Source organism: Phocoena sinus, chromosome 2 (genome assembly GCF_008692025.1).
Source record: "Phocoena sinus isolate mPhoSin1 chromosome 2, mPhoSin1.pri, whole genome shotgun sequence".
Classification (NCBI taxonomy): Eukaryota; Metazoa; Chordata; class Mammalia; order Artiodactyla; family Phocoenidae; genus Phocoena; species Phocoena sinus.
The window spans coordinates 43,202,961-43,227,702 of record NC_045764.1 but is presented as its reverse complement, the minus strand read 5'-3'; the positions used below and the strand labels follow the sequence as shown (position 1 = coordinate 43,227,702).

General features: G+C 45.5%; 1 protein-coding gene across 2 annotated transcripts in view; it reads right to left on the bottom strand.

Moving 5' to 3' along the window:
• SLCO3A1 (solute carrier organic anion transporter family member 3A1) overlaps positions 1–24,742 on the bottom strand; it is a 336,511-nt gene that overhangs the window by 261,554 nt on the left and 50,215 nt on the right. For both annotated transcript variants that reach the window (XM_032623298.1, XM_032623299.1), the window contains exon 2: positions 12,925–13,390. In XM_032623298.1, the coding sequence (XP_032479189.1) occupies positions 12,925–13,390 (466 nt within the window). The remainder of the gene's footprint in view (positions 1–12,924; positions 13,391–24,742) is intronic.

Sequence of the window (24,742 nt, the reverse complement as noted above, 5' to 3'; positions counted from 1 at the left end):
CCAGCCAGGAGTCAGGGCTCTGCCTCTGAGGTAGGAGAGCCAACTTCAGGACACTGGTCAACAAGAGACCTCCCAGCTCCACATAATATTAAACGGTGGAAATATCCCAGAGACCTCCATCTTAACACCAGCACCCAGCTTCACTCAACGACCAGCAAGCCACAGTGCTGGACAACCTATGCCAAACAACTAGCAAAACAGGAACACAACCCCACCCATTAGCAGAGAGGCTGCCTAAAATCATAATAAGGCCACAGACACCCCAAAACACACCACCAGACGTGAACCTGCCCACTAGAGAGACAAGATCCAGCCTCATCCAGCACAACACAGGCACTAGTCCCCTCCACCAGGAAGCCTACACAACCCACTGAAACAACCTTAGCCACTGGAGACAGACATCAAAAACAACAGGAACTACGAACCTGCAGCCTGCAAAAAGGAGACCCCAAACACAGTAAGATAAGCAAAATGAGAAGACAGAAAAACACACAGCAGATGAAGGAGCAAGATAAAAACCCACCAGACCTAACAAATGAAGAGGAAATAGGCAATCTACCTGAAAAAGAATTCAGAATAATGATAGTAAGGATGATCCGAAATCTTGGAAGTAGAATGGACAAAATGCAAGAAACAGTTAACAAGGACCTACAAGAACTAAAGATGAAACAAGCAACGATGAACAATGCAATAAATGAAATTAAAATCACTCTAGATAGGATCAATAGCAGAATAACTGAGGCAGAAGAACGGATAAGTGACCTGGAAGATAAAGTAGTGGAAATAACTACTGCAGAGCAGAATAAAGAAAAAAGAATGAAAAGAACTGAGGACAGTCTCAGAGACCTCTGGGACAACATGAAACGCACCAACATTCGAATTATAGGGGTTCCAGAAGAAGAAGAAAGAAAGAAAGGGACTGAGAAAATATTTGAAGAGATTATAGTTGAAAACTTCCCTAATATGGGAAAGGAAATAGTTAATCAAGTCCAGGAAGCACAGAGGGTCCCATACAGGATAAATACAAGGAGAAACACGCCAAGACACATATTAATCAAACTGTCAAAAATTAAATACAAAGAAAGCATATTATAAGCAGCAAGGGAAAAACAACAAATAACACACAAGGGAATCCCCATAAGGTTAATAGCTGATCTCTCAGCAGAAACCCTACAAGCCAGAAGGGAGTGGCAGGACATACTGAAAGTGATGAAGGAGAATAGCCTGCAACCAAGACTACTCTACCCAGCAAGGATCTCATTCACATTTGATGGAGAAATTAAAACCTTTACAGACAAGCAAAAGCTGAGAGAGTTCAGCACCACCAAACCAGCTTTACAACAAATGCTAAAGGAACTTCTCTAGACACGAAACACAAGAGAAGGAAATGACCTATAGTAGCGAACCCAAAACAATATACAAAATGGAAATAGGAACATACATATCGATAATTACCTTAAATGTAAATGGACTAAATGCTCCCACCAAAAGACACAGATTGGCTGAATGGATACAAAAACAAGACCCTTATATATGCTGTCTACAAGAGACCCACTTCAGAACTAGAGACACATACAGACTGAAAGTAAGGGGATGGAAAAAGATATTCCATGCAAATGGAAACCAAAAGAAAGCTGGAGTAGCAATTCTCATATCAGACAAAATAGACTTTAAAATAAGGACTATTAAAAGGGACAAAGAAGGACACTACATAGTGATCAAGGGATCGATCCAAGAAGAAGATATAACAATTGTAAATATTTATGCACCCAACATAGGAGCACCTCAATACATAAGGCAAATACTAACAACCATAAAAGGGGAGATCAACAGTAACACATTCATAGTAGGGGACTTTAACACCCCACTTTCACCCATGGACAGATCATCCAAAATGAAAATAAATAAGGAAACACAAGCTTTAAATGATACATTAAACAAGATGGACTTAATTGATATTTATAGGACACTCCATCCAAAAACAACAGAATACACATTTTTCTCAAGTGCTCATGGAACATTCTCCAGGATAGATCATATCTTGGGTCACAAATCAAGCCTTGGTAAATTTAAGAAAACTGAAATTGTATCAAGTATCTTTTCCGACCACAACGCCATGAGACTAGATATCAATTACAGGAAAAGATCTGTAAAAAATACAAACACATGGAGGCTAAACAATACACTACTTAATAATGAAGTGATCACTGAAGAAATCAAAGAGGAAATAAAAAAATACCTAGAAACAAATGACAATGGAGACACAACGACCCAAAACCTATGGGATGCAGCAAAAGCAGTTCTAAGGGGGGAAGTTTATAGCAATACAAGCCCACCTTAAGAAGCAGGAAACATCTCGAATAAACAACCTAACCTTGCACCTCAAGCAATTAGAGAAAGAAGAACAAAAAAAACCCAAAGCTAGCAGAAGGAAAGAAATCATAAAAATCAGATCAGAAATAAATGAAAAAGAAATGAAGGAAACAATAGCAAAGATCAATAAAACTAAAAGCTGGTTCTTTGAGAAGATAAACAAAATAGATAAACCACTAGCCAGACTCATCAAGAAAAAAAGGGAGAAGACTCAAATCAATAGAATTAGAAATGAAAAAGGAGAAGTAACAACTGACACTGCAGAAATAAAAAAAATCATGAGAGATTACTACAAGCAACTCTATGCCAATAAAATGGACAATCTGGAAGAAATGGACAAATTCTTAGAAATGCACAACCTGCCAAGACTGAATCAGGAAGAAATAGAAAATATGAACAGACCAATCACAAGCACTGAAATTGAAACTGTGATTAAAAACCTTCCAACAAACAAAAGCCCAGGACCAGATGGCTTCACAGGTGAATTCTATCAAACGTTTAGAGAAGAGCTAACACCTATCCTTCTCAAACTCTTCCAAAATATAGCAGAGGGAGGAACACTCCCAAATTCCTTCTACGAGGCCACCATCACCTTGATACCAAAACCAGACAAGGATGTCACAAAGAAAGAAAACTACAGGCCAATATCGCTGATGAACATAGATGCAAAAATCCTCAACAAAATACTAGCAAACAGAATCCAACAGCACATTAAAAGGATCATACACCATGATCAAGTGGGGTTTATTCCAGGAATGCAAGGATTCTTCAATATACGCAAATCTATCAATGTGATAAACCATATTAACAAATTGAAGGAGAAAAACCATATGATCATCTCAATAGATGCAGAGAAAGCTTTTGACAAAATTCAACACCCATTTATGATAAAAACCCTCCAGAAAGTAGGCATAGAGGGAACTTTCCTAAACATAATAAAAGCCATATATGACAAGCCCACAGCAAACATCATCCTCAATGGTGAAAAACTGAAAGCATTTCCACTAAGATCAGGAACAAGACAAGGTTGCCCACTCTCACCACTCTTATTCAACACAGTTTTGGAAGTTTTAGCCACAGCAATCAGAGAAGAAAAGGAAATAAAAGGAATCCAAATCGGAAAAGAAGAAGTAAAGCTGTCACTGTTTGCAGATGACATGATACTATACATAGAGAATCCTAAAGATGCTACCAGAAAACTACTAGAGCTAATCAATGAATTTGGTAAAGTAGCAGGATACAAAATTAATGCACAGAAATCTCTGGCATTCCTATACACTAATGATGAAAAATCTGAAAGTGAAATCAAGAAAACACTCCCATTTACTATTGCAACAAAAAGAATAAAATATCTAGGAATAAACCTACCTAAGGATACGAAAGACCTGTATGCAGAAAATTATAAGACACTGATGAAAGAAATTAAAGATGATACAAATAGATGGAGAGATATACCATGTTCTTGGATGGGAAGAATCAACATTGTGAAAATGACTCTACTCCCCAAAGCAATCTACAGATTCAATGCAATCCCTATCAAACTACCACTGGCATTTTTCACAGAACTAGAACAAAAAATTTCGCAATTTGTATGGAAACACAAAAGACCCCGAATAGCCAAAGCAATCTTGAGAACGAAAAAAGGAGCTGGAGGAATAAGGCTCCCTGACTTCAGACTATATTACAAAGCAACAGTAATCAAGACAGTATGGTACTGGCACAAAAACAGAAAGATAGATCAGTGGAACAGGATAGAAAGCCCAGAGATAAACCCACGCACATATGGACACCTTATCTTTGATAAAGGAGGCAGGAATGTACAGTGGAGAAAGGACAGCCTCTTCAATAAATGGTGCTGGGAAAACTGGACAGGTACATGTAAAAGTATGAGATTAGATCACTCCCTAACACCATACACAAAAATAAGCTCAAAATGGATTAAAGACCTAAATGTAAGGCCAGAAACTATCAAACTCTTAGAAGAAAACATAGGAAGAACACTCTATGACATAAATCACAGCAAGATCCTTTCTGACCCACCTCCTAGAGTAATGGAAATAAAAACAAAAATAAACAAATGGGACCTAATGAAACTTCAAAGCTTTTGCACAGCAAAGGAAACCATAACCAAGACCAAAAGACAACCCTCAGAATGGGAGAAAACATTTGCAAATGAAGCAACTGACAAAGGATTAATCTCCAAAATTTACAAGCAGCTCATGCAGCTCAATAACAAAAAAACAAACAACCCCATGCAAAAATGGGCAGAAGACCTAAATAGACATTTCTCCAAAGAAGATATACAGAATGCCAACAAACACATGAAAGAATGCTCAACATCATTAATCATTAGAGAAATGCAAATCAAAACTACAATGAGATATCATCTCACACCAGTCAGAATGGCCATCATCAAAAAATCTAGAAACAATAAATGCTGGAGAGGGTGTGGAGAAAAGGGGACACTCTTGCACTGCAGGTGGGAATGTGAATTGGTTCAGCCACTGTGGAGAACAGTATGGAGGTTCCTTAAAAAACTACAAATAGAATTACCATATGACCCAGCAATCCCACTACTTGGCATATACCCTGAGAAAACCAAAATTCAAAAAGAGTCATGTACCAAAATGTTCATTGCAGCTCTATTTACAATAGCCAGGACATGGAAACAACCTAAGCGCCCATCATCGGATGAATGGATAAAGAAGATGTGGCACATATACACAATGGAATATTACTCAGCCTTAAAAACAAATGAAATTGAGCTATTTGTAATGAGATGGATAGACCTAGAGTCTGTCATACAGAGTGAAGTAAGTCAGAAAGAAAAAGACAAATACCGTATGCTAACACATATATATGGAATTTAAGGGAAAAAAATGTCATGAAGAACATAGGGGTAAGATAGGAATAAAGACGCAGACCTACTGGAGAACGGACTTGAGGGTATGGGGGGGGAGGGGTGAGTTTTGACAGGGCGAGAGAGAGTCATGGACATATACACACTAACAAACGTAGTAAGGTAGATAGCTGGGGGGAAGCAGCCGCAAGGCACAGGGATATTAGCTCGGTGCTTTGTGACAGCCTGGAAGGGTGGGATGGGGAGAGTGGGAGGGAGGGAGATGCAAGAGGGAAGACATATGGGAACATATGTATATGTATAGCTGATTCACTTTGTTATAAAGCAGAAACTAACACACCATTGTAAAGCAATTATACCCCAATAAAGATGTTAAAAAAAAAAAAAAAAAAAAAAAGAAGCAATGTGCTGGAACCCAGAAAGCCAATAAATATATCCCAATGGGGGAATGGTCATACCGCGGGGTGCCTCCGACTTAATACAAACCAGATCGCCGGCTGCTTGGGACAGCTCTAGCACTTTCTGTACTTTGAGAAGAGCCACAGGAAGGGGTGTGCAGGCAAGTAAGAGCCCTGCTGATCTAATTCAAGATGGAAGAGGTTGCTCTTCTCAGATCTACTGGATGGATTGCATCACAGGCTGAAAATCAAGATCCAACCACTCTTGTCAAAAGACCTGCCCATGTATTTAACTAAGTCAATCGCTTATTCCTGCCTCCGTTTCTACATTTGGAAATGGAGTTGATGCGACCACAAAGATGAACAGGACTGCGTTTATTGACCCCCACCACAACGTGATACCTAATGTCCCGGCGAAGCCTCGCTTGGTAGATTCCAGGCTCATTTTACTGATAAGGAAACAGGCTCAGGTCAACTGAAAACGTGTCCAAAATCCTGGTGGGCAGGCCTGTGGAGGAGCTAGGATTTGAATCTCAAGACTGTCAGACTCCACAGCCCAAGCTCAGAGTCTTGCCCAAGGTCACCGAGGCAGTGAGCACAGCAGTGATTCCATGAATCAAGGGGCATGAATTATGAGCGGCTGAAAATGAATAAGAAACATCCACCAGCCCAGGCAATATGGAAGTGCCAGATAAGAGCCACATGCATGTCTCCTAGCAAGTTGCTAAAACACACTGAAAATGGCATGTGACCAGCTGCTGGGGAGAGGGACTGGAACCCAGACAAAACAAATTGACGTTTTACAGCCTCATTTATTTACAAAAAAAAAAAAAAAAAAAGAAAGAAATTAACAAGGGAAACTTCAATATCAATGGAGTTGCAAGAATGTAATGAGCTGTGCTTGCTCCCAGGAGGGATGGCTGTTTAATTATTTTTTCAGATGAACTGCAGTCATGGTGTATTTGATCCATACCCGACCCACACTCTTTGGAGAGTTAAAACACATTTTTCCCCAATGTCAAGTTAAAATAAAAACTCATCAGAAACAAAATAACTCTGGGCTCCCAGGGCTCTGAAGAGAAATTTAGTTCTGTTTGGTTGCTGCCTGGTATTAGTGACCTTTGTGCTAAACAAACATTTGGCAGATGAAATCTGAGAATAATTCTCTTTGCATCACTGACCGGAATGTGGAGGTCTCCACTGGGTTTCAACACAAGTGATAAAGAAAAGTGTGACACGTTCATGTCTAACGTATGTGCCTCCCGACTCCGAGGAATTGCTCTGTGTATTTGGGTACCCTGCGAGGATTCCATTCTGGGGAAGGCAGAAGCCCTCCTCCAAGAATCCCCTTCTTCTAGTTGGCCCCTGCTCTACCTACAGCCTCCTCTCTGTCTCCATATCTTCCCGTGTGTGTGTATGCACGTGTGTGTTGGTATCACACGTATATCTGTCTGCCAGACGCTCACATGACTCAACACAATCTGCTTTCACCTTGATCCCATTCTGCGTTTTTAAAACATCATCATCCACATGTAATAAAACTGCACAGAACTATACACACACAGAAACACACAAATGAGTGCACATAAAACGGATAAAATCTGAATAAACCCCATGAATTGTACCCATGTCCACTGCCCGTTTTTTGTTGTTTCTTTTTTGGTTTTAATTAATTTATTTTTTTATTTGTGGCTGCATTGGGTCTTTGTTGCTTCACGCAGGCTTTCTCTGGTTAGGGCTAGTGGGGGCTACTCTTTGTTGTGGGGCACGGACTTCTCATTGTGGTGGCTTCTCTTATTGCAGAGCGCGGGCTGTAGGCACGCGGGCTTCAGTAGTTGTGGCTCGTGGGCTCTAGAGCACAGGCTCAGTAGCTGTGGTGCATGGGCTTAGTTGCTCCACGGCATGTGGGATCTTCCTGGACCAGGGCTTGAACCCGTGTCCCCTGCATTGGCAGGCGGATTCTTAACCACTGTGCCACCAGGGAAGCCCCACTGCCCGGTTTTGATCCTGTATTACAGTGATGCAAGATGTTACCATTGGGGGAAAATGGATGAGGGGTACAGGGAACTTCCCTGTATTTTGCAACAACTTGTGATTCTACAATTGTGCCAAAATAAAACATTGTAAAAAACTACATCCTCAAATAATTCCTTGAGTACTTTGGAAAAAAAACAAACATGACAATGAAGTTCCTTATTGAAAAGTTAGGACAAAAGAGGCAGGAGTCTCAGCTTGTTTGGTACTGGTCCTCTTGGTACCTGTTATGGGCTGAATCATGTCCCCCCCCAAAGTCATATATATAAGCCCTAACTCCCAGTACCTCAGCATGTGACTTATTTGAAAATAGAGCCGTAAAGAGATAGTTGAGGTTAAATAAGATCATATGGGTGGACCCTAATCCAATCTGACTGGTGTCCTTATAAGAGGAGGAAATTAGGACACACAAAGAGACACCAGCGATACGTGCACACAGAAGGAAGCCCATGTGAAGACACAGGGGGAGAAGGCATCATCTGCAAGCCAAGGAAAGAGGCCTCAGAGGAAGCCAACTCTGATACCTTGATCTTGGCTTTCCAGCCTCCATAACTGTAAGAAAATAAATTTCCATTGTTTAAGTCACTCAGTCTGTGGTGTTATGTTATGGTAGCCCTAGCAAAGCAATACAGTACCCAAATCCTGCATGCCCCATTCACCTGTTTTTGTGCCCTAGTAACAAGCCCTCCAGCCTTAGCATCCCTCGTAAAGAGGGAAACGGTGGCTGTGTGGCAGGAAACTGCATCAAGTAAGGAACGGAGGTCCCAGCACATAAGAGTCAAATTTTAGGTGACCTTCCCTGCCCATGAGAGGCTGGTGCTCAGCCAGCTGTGGAGTTACCAAATGTGGAAGAGGGTATCACAGTTTCTCAAAGTGGACCCTGAGGGCAGAACCAGAGACAGTGTGTGGAAAGTTGTAGGAAGACAGATTTCCAACACAACATAAGGGCAATTTCCTAATGGCTATCATGATTCCACATGATAGGAACAGCGAAGTGAGGGTATGTTGTCCTCAGTTCTGGTGAGAGGTGAGCAGAACACGGAATCCACCAGCTCTGATCTGTGCTGATCTCTACTTAAAGCACCATGAAACAGGGGCACAACCTCCTTCCAGAACCCTGACGTGAACTGTTAGCCAGGCCCCCCCCTTCTTTCTCCTCCCAACTCTCTATTCTGCCTTCACACCCGTTCTCCATTCCCATCGCACCTCTCCCCTTGGATTTGAGACACACGGCTCTCTTCTCACCTTCCTGACTCCTCTGATATCTATTTCCCAAAGAATTCAGGCTGTCTTGCAGAATGCCCCTACTTGCACCTGACCCCCTGGAGTATCCACCAGCCCTTTGCACCCAGCCCCACCCACCCCAGCCTTGTCACAGATCCCAGATGTACCTGGAAAAAACATCACTCTCATACCCAGGGCTCAGCCCCATTCATTATCTTAGACAAGTTACTTAACCTTTCAGAAGCACAGATCACCTGTCTGCTTCGTTTATAACAGTAAAATAGGAAAAACAAACCCATGTCCAATGATAGAGGGCATTAAATATTACAGTACAGATCCACAAGGGAATATTCATATGCAGAAAGAATATTACCGAAAGAATATTTAGTGACATGGGGAAATGTTCATGAAATATTAAGAGAGGAACACAGTAGCAAAACATTATTTATTATAAACACATTTTTTGTGTGTGTAGAAAAGCATACCGATGCAGAAAAAAGGATTTTACATAAGCATAAAGCTAAGGGTAATTATTCTTCAATGATCCTTTTCCTATGCTTCCAAAGTTGTCAACAGTGAACATGTAATACTTTCTAACTAGAAATAAAGTTATTTTTTTAAAAAAATCCTTACCACTCTCATTTGGAGCTTTTTCCTCCCCAAAGGAAAAAAAAAAAAAAGATAAAACAAGGCACCAACCAACTGCCATAGCAAAGGACCCAGCGAGTCCATTACATTAGCCTACTTACTCTTGCCTACAATACAACGGGCTGTGCTTTGAACTCGGAGAAACAGGGCAGCTAAGAAAACTGAGCTCATGGAAAGTCACAACACGGGTTGACAGCACGAGTAATTCCCAGAGGGTCGATTGGTGGACCCCACTCACGCCACCATATCAAACGGTTCCCACTGCCACTCTGCTCCATCAGTCTCTCTGGGAAGAAGGCAGGGCACGTGCCACCCACGGGTCACCGGCCAGCCACGCTGTGAGGCTTGGCTCCACATTGTGTGGTCCTGAAAAGCCTGCCAGCAGAGCCGCGTGAGTTTTGTCCCCTGGTAATGAGCTCCCCTGGCTCCCTCCCCAGGCTGGGCAGGAATGGCCAGAGAACAGTGCCAGCAGGAGAAGCCCCTTGTGAATGACCATCAAGGAATCCAGGAGTTTGGCAGTGACTCAGCCACAAGAGGCTGAAGCAAAGAGTCACTTGGGTGGAAAATACCAGCTTGATTTAATATGGAATGCTTCCCTTTCCCTCTAGCTGTAGGGGGTCTAGGACATGGTCATAGTTGTGCCGAAGGCACCCAGCTGGTGACCCAGGGGTAGGGCTTGTCACCAGTGGCCTGTGGCCAGGGCGTTGCATGGTTATCATCCCCTTCCCTGCTTACACCCACAGGAAAGCAGCAGCTGTGAACAACCTGTGCTTCACACGTGCAAGATTTAGAAACCTTTCAATCTCCAGTTTACACTCACATGTCAGGCCTATGATCAGATGGCTAGCTATGGGCCTCTCTCTCTTACCAGCTCTGCGAGAGCTGGAACCAAGGGGCACACATGCTACTCCACCCCAATGGATACCAGCAACACCCACAGTCCCAGCACCAGTCCCTTCAGACTGTCTTTCTCTTGCAGGGAGTTAAGAGGTCATAAGTCATACCAACCCCATTCAGCAGGCTCCCCCAAATACTTCCCGAAGCCAAATTAAGTGGCTTCAGAAACTAGCTCCCTATTAGAGGAGATAAATGCTAAAACAGTCTCATGATCACAAACACTTTTTATGACCTGTACAATAAATGACTGAACCAGTTATGCTCTGCATATGCATGGTCTTTTTAAATTGTTCCTGGAGAATTCAAACCATGCATGGAATAAAAGGCCACCTACCGAGGCCGATCTGTGCAGAAAGCTTGCTCTCTGTTGCTCCCCGTAAACACAGACGCAGGAAACAAGTTCAGAAGCACTCAGGAAGGCCATCTCCACAGTCCTGTACTGTCATGTTTTGGAATTTGGCCAGATGCCACCAAGATGCCCACACACCACACAAAAAGACACTCCCAACTCTGTGAATGTTGAACTATCATAGAGGAAAAGGATGCCCAATTAGAAATTTGGTTGAGACTTGCCTCCTACCAAAGACTCACCATAAATCCCAGAAACAAGGTCTCAGAAAGAGAGAAGGGCCTGTGCCTGGTATGGTCAGCCCTGTGGCCCAAGCCTCCACCTCCCACAAAACCAAAATGAGTCCACATCCTAGAGCTTTGAACCGACAGCCCAGGCCTCATCCAGTGCCAGGAAATACCACAGCCTAACTCATCAGGGCGGACTTCTGGAAGAGGGCTCTGAGCCTGATGCTCCAGGCAGGGGCCCCCAAGCTGAGGTGATTCACCACTGGCGTGACTTCAGGAGGCGTTCTGCAGAGACGCTTTTCTACTTGATTTCCTCATCAGAGACAAGAACTCAGCTCTTCACTCCCCATTTCCTTCCATGTGCCCTGATTTATCTACTTGCTGTTACTGCTACCAAAAAATATCTATCCTAGGGTCCTAGAGTGATATCGGTCAGGTCAGAGACCAATGGCCCAGATGGACCTGCGGAGACTGTTTTGGCTACATGATGTGGCCCGTGTCCTGGTCTGCAACAGACTCACGAGGAGGGGCTTTCATTGAAGCCTTAAAAGCATCAAAATGTAAATGATTTCCTTAGACCCCTCTCCCCACTGTGCCCACCTTCACACAATTACGGAAACCCCTAACCACAGGGAGAAGCCGGAGCAATCTTCTCTTCTACTTTGTGTTCCATAGGTAGGTCCACAGGTGCTTCATCCCTTGGATGGGGAGATACATATTCTCCACCTTTCTTTCCTAGAGCCTGTTCACAGAGGGCCGAGACATACGACATACTTATTAAACAAAATCATCTACGCCACAGTTGGGACACAAAGTCACAGAACAGAATTAGCATTCAGGTGTGTAGCTGCTCTGAACCCTCCTGTCTCAGAAAGCTTGGGCAGTGTATGGTGGAAACTTGGCAGATAGGAAGCTTTTTGACAAATTCTTATCAAATTCTATTTTAACCTAAACTTCATATTATAATTAACTTTATACTCCAAGGCACACAGCTTTTGGGAAGCACAAAGCTTCCGTGGGTGGATATAATTTTTTCAGAGCTTAGCACCCAGTGACTGGGGTCGTGTCATACAATCCAACTGCAAAATTAAACCTGGTAAACAAGAAATGGAGATGCTCGGCAGGCCAGCCCTCACCCGACAAATGACCACGCAGCAGTGCCTAGAAGCAGCGACTAAGGAGCCACGATTGCTGTAAGGGTAATTCACCACTTGGATGTTTCTTAACCCAACACCTGCAAATGGTTTCCATCCTCCCAGTGCAAAATAGCAGAAATCATTACAGCACAAAACATTTTTTCAAAGTTCACATGTACCTTATTTCTTCCCAAATATGCAGTTCCAGTGCATACCCCGTGACAGAAAAAAAAAAAAAAACATTACAGAAAGTTACCAACTTTGAAAAATACCAAATGCTGGGCATGCAATCCCCTTTCTCTTTGAGCTTCAACAGGACAAGGACCAGGAGATTATTTTGATGATTAAAAACAGGGTTTCCAATGTGTAGATCCCTCGGTGGCTAATGCCGAATAGCCCAAAGTCCAAACACACACAAAAAGGCAGATAAATAAACATAAAACTTCCTCTGACCGTGGCTTTCCACTCAAGGTTTATCGAGGCTCTAGCACAGCAGAGGTCAAATTCTACTGCACGTTGGAATCACCTGGGGAGCTTTTTAAAAACTACGAGCCCAGGATGCACCCCAGACCAACTACCCCGTAATTTCTGGAGGTGCAACTCAGACATCAGCATTTTCCAAAACACCCGAGATGTGTAGCCAAGTCTGAGAACCAGTGCTCCGGGAAAATTAAAACTTCAGGGGCCCACGTTTCCTTCTTCTGTTAACATACCCTGTTTACCGACACAGAATCAACCAAAAGGGAACAGCACCCCTGGCTGTGGGGCAACTCCTTACCTATGTAGAGCGAGGAGTCCTTCCTCCGCACGTGGTCGTCGATGTAGGAGACGCCCAGGGGCTGCACGGGGGTAGCACCGATGCCCAGGAGCACCTGGGCCCCAATAAGCAGCAAGTACATCATGTTCGTGGCGGTCCGGCTGCGGCAGATGAGGTCCGGGTCGGGCCCCTGGTCCCCGCCAGAGCCGTTGGCGGCGCAGACATCGCGGCCCTCGGCACCCCAGCGGATCTCGCCCGCCTCGTACTTGTACTGGTGGGTCAGGAACTCAGGCAGCGCCGACAGCAACGCTCCCAGGGCCATGACGATGCCTCCGCAGCCGATGAGGCGTGGCCTGTGCCCGCGCGCCCCGAAGTAGCTCACGAAGAGGATGAGCGCCAGGTTCCCGATCTCGAAGCTGCTGGCGATCACGCCCACGTCGGCGCTCTGGAGGTTGAACCTCCGCTCCAGGGTGGTAAGGACGCTCACCTGTGGGGTGCAAAATGCAATCTCAACGCCAGTGCTGATGGAAACCACCCGGGAGGACCCCTTCCCGTCACGCAGCGCACCTGCCCATCCTGGATCCTCCCGCCTCGCAGTGTTTTGTTTTGTTTTGTTTTTACCAGCTGTGCCAAGTGATTTAAACCTTAAGAGTCCAAAAACCGTTTACTTAGTATGATAACCCCAATTTAATGGTTAAAGAATTAACTTCCATCGGGGAAGAAGTTTTCCTTGGCATCTGTTTCCATTCTGAAAGATTCTGCCTCACCGCATAAGAACAACCTCTGCATCCCCACGGCCGCCACCATTTAAGGCTCATGAGTCCTGTGAAAGTCCTGAAGTCCACAGCTTTCACAGGCTCTCTCCCAACTACATCTTATTTATGAAGTCCATGCTGGAGGACATAGGGTCCACAGGCTTTTTACCAGGAGGTTATTAGCAAAGCATATTGAATAAAATAAAAACACAAGGAAACAAAAACCTGGGAGGGGAGCAAAATGGACAAGCTAGATTAGCTTATTAGGATAATCATTAGCTCTTCGCTTCCTTCTGGAAATTTCCAAACAGTGGACATTTCCCTAGAGGTAAAGACATCCCTGAATCCCTGACTGTTCTGTGCACTCTAGCCCCACCGAGGTCCCTCAGGTGGTATAGTTTGATGACTTTCCCCACCTTTGCATCCTTGTCTGCCCTTCACCTGTTTAACAAATATCTACTGAACATCTGCTGTTGGCTTCACAATGCCCTGGACACAAAAGACAGAAACAGGAGGAAGGGATGACACCTGGCCTCAAAGATGCCACCTAGCAGAAAGGTAGACATGTATGTTGGTTACATGTGACATTCACGATGCAAAATCACAGTAGGAGGGTCAAGAGGAGATGCATCATTTTAAGGCTCCTTGAGGTGGAGAGAAAATGCAAATGGCCTCCCTGTCCTGCTTTTTGCAGGTTCCACGCCGGGTATTATCAGCAAGACAGGAGTCCCTGTCGTAGGAGTCCTAGTTGGGCAGGGAAGAACACTCCAGGCAAAAGGAACAGGGCGAGCAAACGCTGGGTGGCATGATTTCATGATGGAATGGAACGCACGTAGTGAAAAGATAGGTTGGCAACAGACTATAAGAAGCTACAGAGGCCACCCTAAAGGAATCAGACAGTCCCCTGCAGTGTGGTGGAGAGAATGCAGAGCCTGGAGGGAGCAGCAACTGGTTTGAACCGCACACCTATTATTTCCTTAATTAGCTCTGTGACTTTGGTCAAGTTAACTTAACCTCTTCAAGCCCTGATTTCCGTGAAATAGGAATAGTCATGCCTATCCGGCAGGATGGATGCGAAGATTAGACATAATGTATGAAAAGTCTGTTAGCACAGAGCAGCCTTTCCCTACATGGCCAGAGAGCATCGAGAGAGGTGGGGAAGCTGAGGGGTGCAGAACCGAAGCTCTGGGGTCAGAAAGCCTGGGGCCATCATGATGGGGAACAGCAAAGGCTCTAAAAACATGAGAGTGACTCAGGTATGGTCCGAGTGTGGAGAATGGATGGAGTGGAAGAATGCAGGAGCGAATGCCAGCAGAGAAAAAGGCTGGACTATTATTGAGAAAAGGGAGAAGAAAAGGTCAGTACCGTGGCAATGGAAATGAACAGGAAAATCTGAGAAGCGTCATAGAGGCAGCATTATATCTTTGGGGAGATTTGGCTGCCTCTCCTGAGTGACTGGGCATGTGCTGCCAAGGAAGGTAAGGAAGAAGAGTCAGTGGATCTAGCCTTCCTCCAAATGTATAAGTATGGGCACTGGTGTCAGCATCCCTGCATCCACAGCCTCTCTGCAATGTCCACATACACACACACACACACCTGAGCATGCCTCTATTCTATTTACCTTTATTATAGAAAAAGACACTAGCCCAGTAATTCCTGTAGCCTCATTTCAACCCCACACATTTAAACAGACTCCTCTAACCCAGGGGTTTTCAATGCTACCTTCAGATTGGATGCACTTGGGAAAGCATTAAAAATTTCAGATGCCTGGTCCCTCCGTGAGTTTCTAAACCAGAGCAACCTGGGTGCTGGGATGTTGTTAAAGCTCGCCCGGGTGATTCTATGTGGGTTAGCACAGCGCTAACACAACAATACAAACGACTGCAGCCTTTCCGTCAGCACTGGGCCTGGGGGTGAGCTCTGCAGGGCGCTACTCAACACTGGTGCAGGTCCCTGTTCATGACCAAGGATAGGTCGTCTGTGTTGCCCTCGATCGCCGGCATTCCGATTCTGATTCCTGTTTCCATTGTGCTTCTAACCAAGTCAAGGCCAGCTCACAACTCATGCAGCCCTAGTTAATTATTTTTCAAGCACCAAGTACTGGCCATTGTCGAGAAAAGAAGTTTAGCGAGTCCTGGTCTCATTAAAATGGCTTTCAAACGCTCCCAGAGATCCTTCTGAAAGGTCTGGGCAAGTGAAAACAAAGGTTTCATTTAGTCCCTTCTTTCCTTCGTAACACAAACAAGCTCGATGGAATAAATGCTCTAACAGAGGCATATAACAGGTAATGCCATGTGGAAGAACAAAGGCAGACAGCCTGACTGCCTGAGAGGTGGCAGGGGGCCTGACGGGTTCATTCAGGCCTTGATGACGGGACTTGAGAGATGCCTAAAAGAAGCCAGATGCAGAAGTGGACGCATGTGGGCAGGGTCCCCTGGGTTCGCCAGAGTCACCTCGAGCAGGCTGGCAGGTCTGCAGCCTGGTGACCTCCACCTCGGGAGTAAAAGGGCAATGGCGGTGGGAGGAAGGGTGGGCAGAAATGGAGCAGAAGGCGTATTTCACTTGTCACAAGGCTTCAGGACATCCGTACTAGGCAGATCTGAAACATGACAACCTCTCTGTTCCAGCAGGTGTGCCCTGTCATAAAATATCACACAGGTGTGGACATTTATGATGACATAAGGATGGTGAGGAGAGAGGCAGTTGTGGGCAACACAAAAAGAGTCCACTCTTCTAGAAAGGGCAGGGGCCTATGCCAGCCATTCTTGTCCTGAATCAAACCTGCTCTTTGCAGAGCAACCCACAAGGGTCCTTACCTCCTTGACCCCATGGCCTGTTGAAAGCCTCAGGGACACCTCTCTGGATCCAGAGTTAAGCTACACAAACATTCTGAAAAGATGCTTTGTGGATCAATTAGGTCAGAGGCTAATGTCTTCACTCACTTAAAACCCAATTTGGAGAAGCTGGACTAATTAAATAGGCATGAGGCCATAAACCCACTTGTGGCTTTTAAGTGGCAATGAACAATCCAGCTATGAGGAAGATGCCCGCTAACGGCAACGGCTGTCTGTACTTAACGGGTAACAGGACTGATGGAAACGTCTTGATAATTAGACACGAAGGAGCCACAACTCCAGGAGGAAAAGAAGAGAGGAACTGTCCTCACCTTGAACCAAGTAGATACAAAGTTATTATTAAAAGAATGCAATATTTATCAGGTTTCTGCTACCACAATTCAAAAACAAAACAAAACAAAAAAACCCGCCTGCATTTCAGAATCTCCTGCATCACTTGTTAAAAATATAGATTCGGGCTTCCCTGATGGTGCAGTGGTTGAGAGTCCGCCTGCTGATGCAGGGGACGCAGGTTTGTGCCCTGGTCCGGGAAGATCCCACATGCCGCGGAGCGGCTGGGCCCGTGAGCCATGGCCGCTGAGCCTGCACGTCCGGAGCCTGTGCTCCACAACGGGAGGGGCCACAACAGTGAGAGGCCCGCGTACCGCATAAAAAATATATATATTCATTCCCAAACCCTGAGATGAGGCCCAGGAGTCCAAGGTTTTATAAAACCCCCCAGTGGTCTCTGGTGCCCAGAGTTGGGGAGGGGTGAACACCACTGACGTTTCAGGTGTCTACACACACACTCAACCATCAATCGAGAGCTATGGTTCTCAACCTTCACTGGCAGCAAAATCACCTGGAGGGTATCGGGCTGCTGGACCCCCAACCTCAGAGTCTCTGATTCAGTGCATCTGGGATGTGTCTGGGAATTTACATTTCTAATAAGCTCCCACACGTCATGTGGATGCATGTGGATGCTGCTGATCTGGGGACCAGACTTTGAGAACCACTGCACCACTGGGCTCTCCATCCTCGACAAACCTGTCTCCCCTCAAGATTAAAGAGCTTTTTTTTTTCTTAATTAGATGCCAGTTAAAAGCACTCCCTCATTTCCAAGTCACATCCAGTCTCTTCTCCTCCTATGGGAAAGCTGGGTGGCATCTGGGGGAGGCTCACCTCTTAGGGAGTCTGAGGTGCACACTCTGGTCACCTGCCGAGATGGGGGCCCAGCCCAAAAGGGAGACCTGTGGACATCCTGGCAGAAATGCTGTGAGACTGGAGGCACCCAGAGACCATGGCCAGGGACAGATGGGCCTTTCCTCACCTCTGAAAGGGCCAAGGTTATCAGGGACTCACAGAAGAAGCAGCCAACCTCTTGGAGCAGCAGCTGAAGCTCAGAATTGCCCTCATGAGCCCTCCCACAGTCTATTTTCTTATTCTGGCTCGGGGGGGTGGGGGGGGGGGTGGGAACTGGACTAGAATCACCTGGAAAAACACACCAGCACCGCGCCCCCATGCCCAGCCCACCACCACCAGGACTGTGATATCATGTGTGAGAGCTGGGCCCGGGCTTGAGTATTTTCCAAGCTCCCAGGTGATTCTAATACACAGGCAGGCAGAGGTGTGTGTGTGTGTGCAGAGACTCCTGGTGTAGCCCCTGCACAGGGGCTGAGTGTGCAGGGGTAGTTACAACACTGCACCCTGGTCCTATCCACGTGGCGCTGGAGCACCGGAGCCTCAAGTTCAAATCTGGCTTTGAGAGCGCTTGGCCACGTCAATCTTTCTGAGCTGTTTCTGCACCTGTGTGGTGAGGATAACAATACATGCATCAGGAGGTCATGATTCAGCAGCTGGCGCACAGTAGGTACACTTAAAAGAGCTGCCCTCATCCCTGGCGTGCATGCTCTGTGTGACTTCCAATTCAATGCCACACAGAGCCTGCTTGGAGGGAGGTGCAAGGAATATAACTACGGCTGAGAGAATCCCTGCCCTGTGGGGGTTCACAACCTGGGGAGAGCAGAAAGATAGGGTCCTAACAGCACAGCCTACTATGCAGGGTCATGCAGTAAAGTGGCAGGGGGCTCAAGGGAATGAGAACACACCTTTGGCTGCAGGGGGAGGAAAATCGATCTGGGATGCACCGAGGATGAACCAGATCTTAATAGATGGGCAGTGGGGGTGGGACCACAATACTTTTTTTTAAAACATTTTATATTGGAATATAGCCATTATCAATGTTCTGACACTTTCAGGTGCACAGCAAAGTGACTCAGCCGTACACAAACATATATCCATTCTCCCCCAAAACTGCCCTCCCATCTAGGCTGCCACATAACATTGAGCAGAGTTCCCTGTGCTACACAGTAGGTCCTTGTTGGTTATCCTCTTTAAATACAGCAGTGTGTACATGTCAATCCCAAACTCCCTAATTATCCCTTCCCTCCACCCTTCCCCTCCCCACCCTTCCGGGTAACCATAAGTTGGTTCTCTAAGTCTGTGAGTCTGTTTCTGTTTGGTAAATAAGTTCATTTGTATCATTTCTTTTTAGGTTCCACATATAAGTGATATCATACGATATTTCTTTCTCTGTCTGACTTCACTCAGTATGACAATCTCTAGATCCATCCATGTTGCTGCAAATGGCATTATTTCATTCTTTTATATGGTTGAGTGATATTCCATTGCGTGTATGTACCACATCTTCTTTATCCATTCCTCTGTTGATGGACATTTAGGTTGCTTCCATGTCTTGGCTATTGTAAACAGTGCTGCAGTGAACACTGGGGTGCATGTATGCTTTCAGGCCATGTTTTTCTCTGGATATATTGCCAGGAGTGGGATTGCTGGGTCGTATGGTAGTTCTGTTTTTAGTTTTTTAAGGAACCTCCATACAGTTCTCCATAGTGGCTGTATCAATTTACATTCCCACCAACAGCGCAGGAGGGATCCCTTTTCTCCACACCCTCTCCAGCATTTATTGTTTGTGGATTTTTTGATGATGGCCATTCTAACCAGTGGGAGGTGGGAGGAACGGCCAAGGGAAAATTCAGACCATCCCTGGGAAAAGGGAGGAAGACCTTTTTGGCCTCAGAGCGCCATGAGGAGGTAAATCGGCCTTAAAGACTAGGTTGAGGGTTGATTTGGAGGTCCTTGGGGAGCCATCCTGCAGTAACACTATCCTGGCAGGTGTGGCGCATGTGGAGGGAGGAGAAACTGCCCAGGCAACTACTTCAGCAGAGCTGGTGAGAAACGAGGCTTCCGTAGGGGCGTGCTGGCAGAACCACAGAGAAGGGTGCCTGTGTGTGATGCCTCAGATGTAAAGAGCAGCAGAGCCACGGCTGATGGGAGGCCTGGGTCAAGGAAGCTGGAGCTGAAAAAGACCCTGGGGAGCCTGCCGTGCCTCAGTCCGGAGCCCGTGTGAGGGCTGAGGGAGCTGCAAGGCTGGGGAGAGCCCGTGAGTGCAGAGAACCTGCATCTAAAAGCCCCTCTGCTCGGAGAGGCAAGGGACACCACAGCCCAGCAGGCTGCCGCCCGGGGAACATGGAGGAAGCTGTACCTTCAAACAACTCGCCCAGCAGCAGTGCCCAGCGCTGTTGGGAGCAGATGCAGAAACAGTGTGGATGTTGACCACACATTAAACTGTAGTTAAAGAAAGGCCCAGAGGTCCCATTATTGGGGCTCCTGAACAGGCATCAGCACACTTTTTCCGTGAAGAGCCAGACAGTAAATATTTTCGGCTTCTGGGCCACTTGGTCTCTGCAGCAACTCCAACTATGTCATCCTAACACAAAAGCAGCATCGGTAAGCAGTATGTAAATGATGGCCACAGCTGTGTTCCAAGAAAACTTTAAAAATAAGCCATGGGACTTCCCTGGTGGTCCGGTGGTTAAGACTCCATCTTCCAATGCAGGGGGTGTGGGTTCGATCCCTGGTCAGGTTCGATCCCTGGTCAGGTTCGATCCCTGGTCGAGGAGCTAAGATCCCACATGTCTCGTGGCCAAAAAACCAAAACAGAAAACAGAAACAATATTGTAACAAAATTCAATAAAGACTTTAAAAATGGTCCACAACAAAAAAAATTTTTTAAATCTTTAAAAAATTAAAATTAAAAAAAAATAAGCCATGGCTGGATTTGGCCACAGGCCACAGATTGCCAAACTCCTGCTCGCTTCTCCGTCAATCCAGTTCGGGAAATTGCCTTATTCCTGAGTCTGGCAATAACAATGCTGGCCATTTATAACAAGTTTGCAAAGCACTCCTGTTGCTGCCATGGAAAAGCCATTCCGGGCACAACTTCAATGCAAGTTTGTTTTTTAATCCCATGAAAGGAAGTTGTAAGCCCATTTCAATTGCTTGCCTGATGTGCCAGGACGTGGTCTTGCAGCAAAGGCGGGAAGGGGTCCAACCACAGAAGCCCAGAGAGCATCTCCCCAGGATGAAGCAGCGGCCTCAGCAATTGCTTCAGGTGAGGGAGGCACACATTGTGTGGTTTTGTTTTTCACTTGAACAGCAGCTCCTTGGAGCCAGTCATTTAGGGCACAGGGGAAAGGGCATGCACGAGGCATTCATTTGTGAATTCCAGGATCTGAGGTTTGCAGAGCCAGGTAACAGAGAACAACACAACAATGAGTCCTGTGATTGCCCTGGTGGCCAACAGACTGCCCACCCGCCTCGCAGGTTGGCCAGGGAAGACAGTCAATGTCGCTTTATTTCTGACGGAATGATTTAGCCTGTTTTATGACATAATAAATGGGTGTAAATTGACGATTTTTTCTTAAAAAGCAGAGCAAGAATTATATGGCGAACCTCTGATTTAGATATGACTCTGGCCTTCAGCCCATGCCAAAGGCATTGGTGTGTGTAAAGGGGTGAGAAGAGGGGCAGACGGAAAACATGAGGGATTTTGAGAGCCACACACGAACCACGCATTTAACACGCCTGCAGCTCCCTTTTCTGATCTGTAATGCGGAGGTGATGATTCTGCCCTCAAAGCTTGCCACAAATGAGGAGGAAACGTGCTGTCCAATGTTTATCACTGTGACTGCAGTTATGCCTGGGGTTGCGAATATGCAACATGGCCTTACCGTTCCTCACAGAAGTATCCCGAGAGCCTGCCAGCTCTCTCTGCACCTGGGTCTTTAACAAGAGACCATCGTTCCCTCTGGTCACCCTGCTGTCTGACAGTCAGTCTTGGACACTCTTTCCTTAGAAAGGCCTCATTCGTCTGCATCTCTGAGACTTCTTCTCGGTCATTTCCTGCGCCCTTGTGAATTATTTGCATCTTTCTCAGACCATTTTCCCCTCTGTACCCTGTTTCTTAGTTTCTCTCTTCTACTCTCTTCCCTAAATAGCCCTAAAGTACAACAGAGGCATCTTTTTTTTATTATTATTCCTTACATTTAGTGAAATCTTATGTTCATTTAATTCTAAGAGAATGGTAAAGTTTTATGATCCTCTTCTTTAAAAAAAAAATCTCTAAATTGTCTTCCTGCTTATGAATCTTGTCATTGATTTTTCTCCATAGCTCAGTGGTCCATCATAGAAAAACAAGGATTCTCCATCCCTGCTGGGTACAGATAATAGAATTTTCTTCCACTCAGTGACTGAGCTGTAAAGGCACTACTAGAAATTTTTGCATCAGTCCTATTATTAATAGTCTGTGTTTAGTACCTTTCACAGGAATTGAGACCATTCTTTCAATTCACAATTCATGTGGTGCCAGGTCTCTTTTATTAGAGAAACTTCAAGAACAATAGGAGTTAAATGATCTCCTCGGCATTCAACAAAAATGTATAGAGGACCAGAGTCTTAAGAGATTTCCATCTAACACGCTAACAATGTACACACACACACACACACACACACACACACACACTCCCCAGGCAGAGCTGTTTTCACTGAATCAGACTCTCTATATGCCCTAGGGCCCGGGCTTACACTGTCAGAAGGACTGAAAACCCCAGATTGAGTAGCCATGTCAAGTTCTAATTCCGAGACTGCAGGTGTCCTTAACCAGCTCATCGCATAATAGAGAAGACAACTATGAAAATAGGCAATTATCACAAAGGGCCAATAGAGCTGCCCTCTGCCAGAATAAAGAGAAGTACAGTCAGTACCCAAAGAAGCACGAGAGTTAGTACCCAGTCACGTGGGAGCGACGTGGCATCAGGGCAGGGTACCCTCTGGAATGGGTACAATATTCCTTACAAGCAAAAGAACATGTATTAGTTACTTATCCAGGGATGGTCCTGAGGGTTTTACAGCGATTGACATATTTATTCTACACGATGATTCCAGAGGTAGGTCATATTATTATCCAGTTTTAGAGATGAGAAACCTGAGGCTGGACAAGATGACTAGCCCGATAATAGCCACGCAGCTGGTGAGCAGAGGGGCAAGGACTGAAGCCCAGTCCCACAGACCCCATACCTGAGTGACCAAGCAATACGCTTCCTGCCTCGGTGAGGCTCCCCTGACCCAGGTGGTAAAGGCTAATGGGCTCTAGCAGCAAACCTGCTGTTTAAAAAAAAAACTTAGTGTTAAAAGCTATGCAGGCAGGAAAAGCATTACGAAGTCATAGATAATTTTGAAAACTCTGGGTTGAACAAAGATAAACAGGTTTCTTTACAAGACTTATGAGAGATTTCCAAGTGATAATATTCATTGTTAATCATCCATCAAAATATTGATATATATTTCCTGAAACTCTCCTGACTATGGAGCCTTCTTTTTTCAAATCCTGTGCTTCCCTTGAGAAAAATATATATACTTTCAGAAACACTAGGTTAAGGCTGGTATGGGCAATGTTTTGAATTAAGTACTAGGAAAAGCTCTGCTTTTCCTAGGAACTAATTTTATCGTCATCCCCACCCCGACCCCCGCCAGCAGCTACCCCCAACCAAAGGCTATTAAACAGTATGATTATAGCTGCATTTCCCTTTTTGCTTTGCTTCCCAGGAATCTCTGACTCAAGCCTGCAGCCAATGCTAGAGCAATAATGGTGTGGGATGCCAGGGCTGCACTTGAGCATGTCATTTCTTTTTCTTCCTGGTCTCCCGATTTTACTTGTTAATTCCACAGGAGTATGCTACATATAAACTGCTTCTACCAGGACAGTGTATAAAGCCATTATATATAATTCCTCAAGAGCAAAGCACCAGACAGGTAGGGTTAAGTCCTAAGTACCACGATAATCTACTTCCACCTAATTATATCCTCTCTTAGAAATGAATCACCCAGATAAGCTGAGAAGGAAATAATATGGTTGACAAAGCTTGTGCATCCAGGTGTAAGATAGACAGGGGTCAGAACAAAACAGTGCCCGCTCACGTGCATTAAACAGCTTCCAGAAGACTAAGAAAGTCCAGTTTGGGTGTCAGAGCAATGAAGGGAACAGCCACACACCTTAAGAGTTCATCTTCTCGGACCTGCTCACACCAGCTCACTGCTCAAATCCAACTGTAGATCCTTCCAGTTATTTCAGTGCATCTCAGGCACAAAACACCCTCAAACTTCACCTAAGACACACAGTCATGGATCGCAGGAACGACAGACGTTACTGCCAAAGTGGATGTTGAGGATGATCTAGCCCCTTCCCCATATTTTACTGGGAGGACCCAGGAGCCCAGAGCGGTGAGGTAATTAGACCAGGATCACGCACCTGTAAGTGACAGCAATGCCTCCTGATACTGAGTCCAGTTCTGTCCCCCCCGCCACATTAGAAGAAAAGTACTCAGCACTGCTTGGTCTCACTCCCCCCTGAGTAAAACAGTCTCCTGCTTGTTGGATTCATGTGACCTTGTTCAAGGAGCTAACAGTGCTGTACCAATACGTAAACTAAGTACCCAAAGGGGTACCTGTAACTGATCAAAGAACTAGAGAAGCTGACGTTAAGTGTGGATGTGACAACAGAACTTCTTCCTGCTGGATTCAGAAGTGGGAGCCTACTGGAGAAAGACGCGGAAAGGGAGGGAAGGCACTGCGGGGCACCCACTTCAGCTCCACCCAGAGCTGCCCCCTTCCGTTCTGCACAGCCCCCTCTGCCCATGCATCCCTTTTTGTCGCCTGAAGACCTTCCCCCACCATGTTGCCCTCTTTGCTGTCTCTTCCCCCTCCACTGGCTCCATCTCCATTCTATCCTCTAGCTTGACCAATGCCCATCCATGTTAAAAACCACAACTTAAAGTCACCTTTCTGGTCACTGCCGTGAATTCATCTTTCCTTCCATCAAGGTCATAAAGAAAG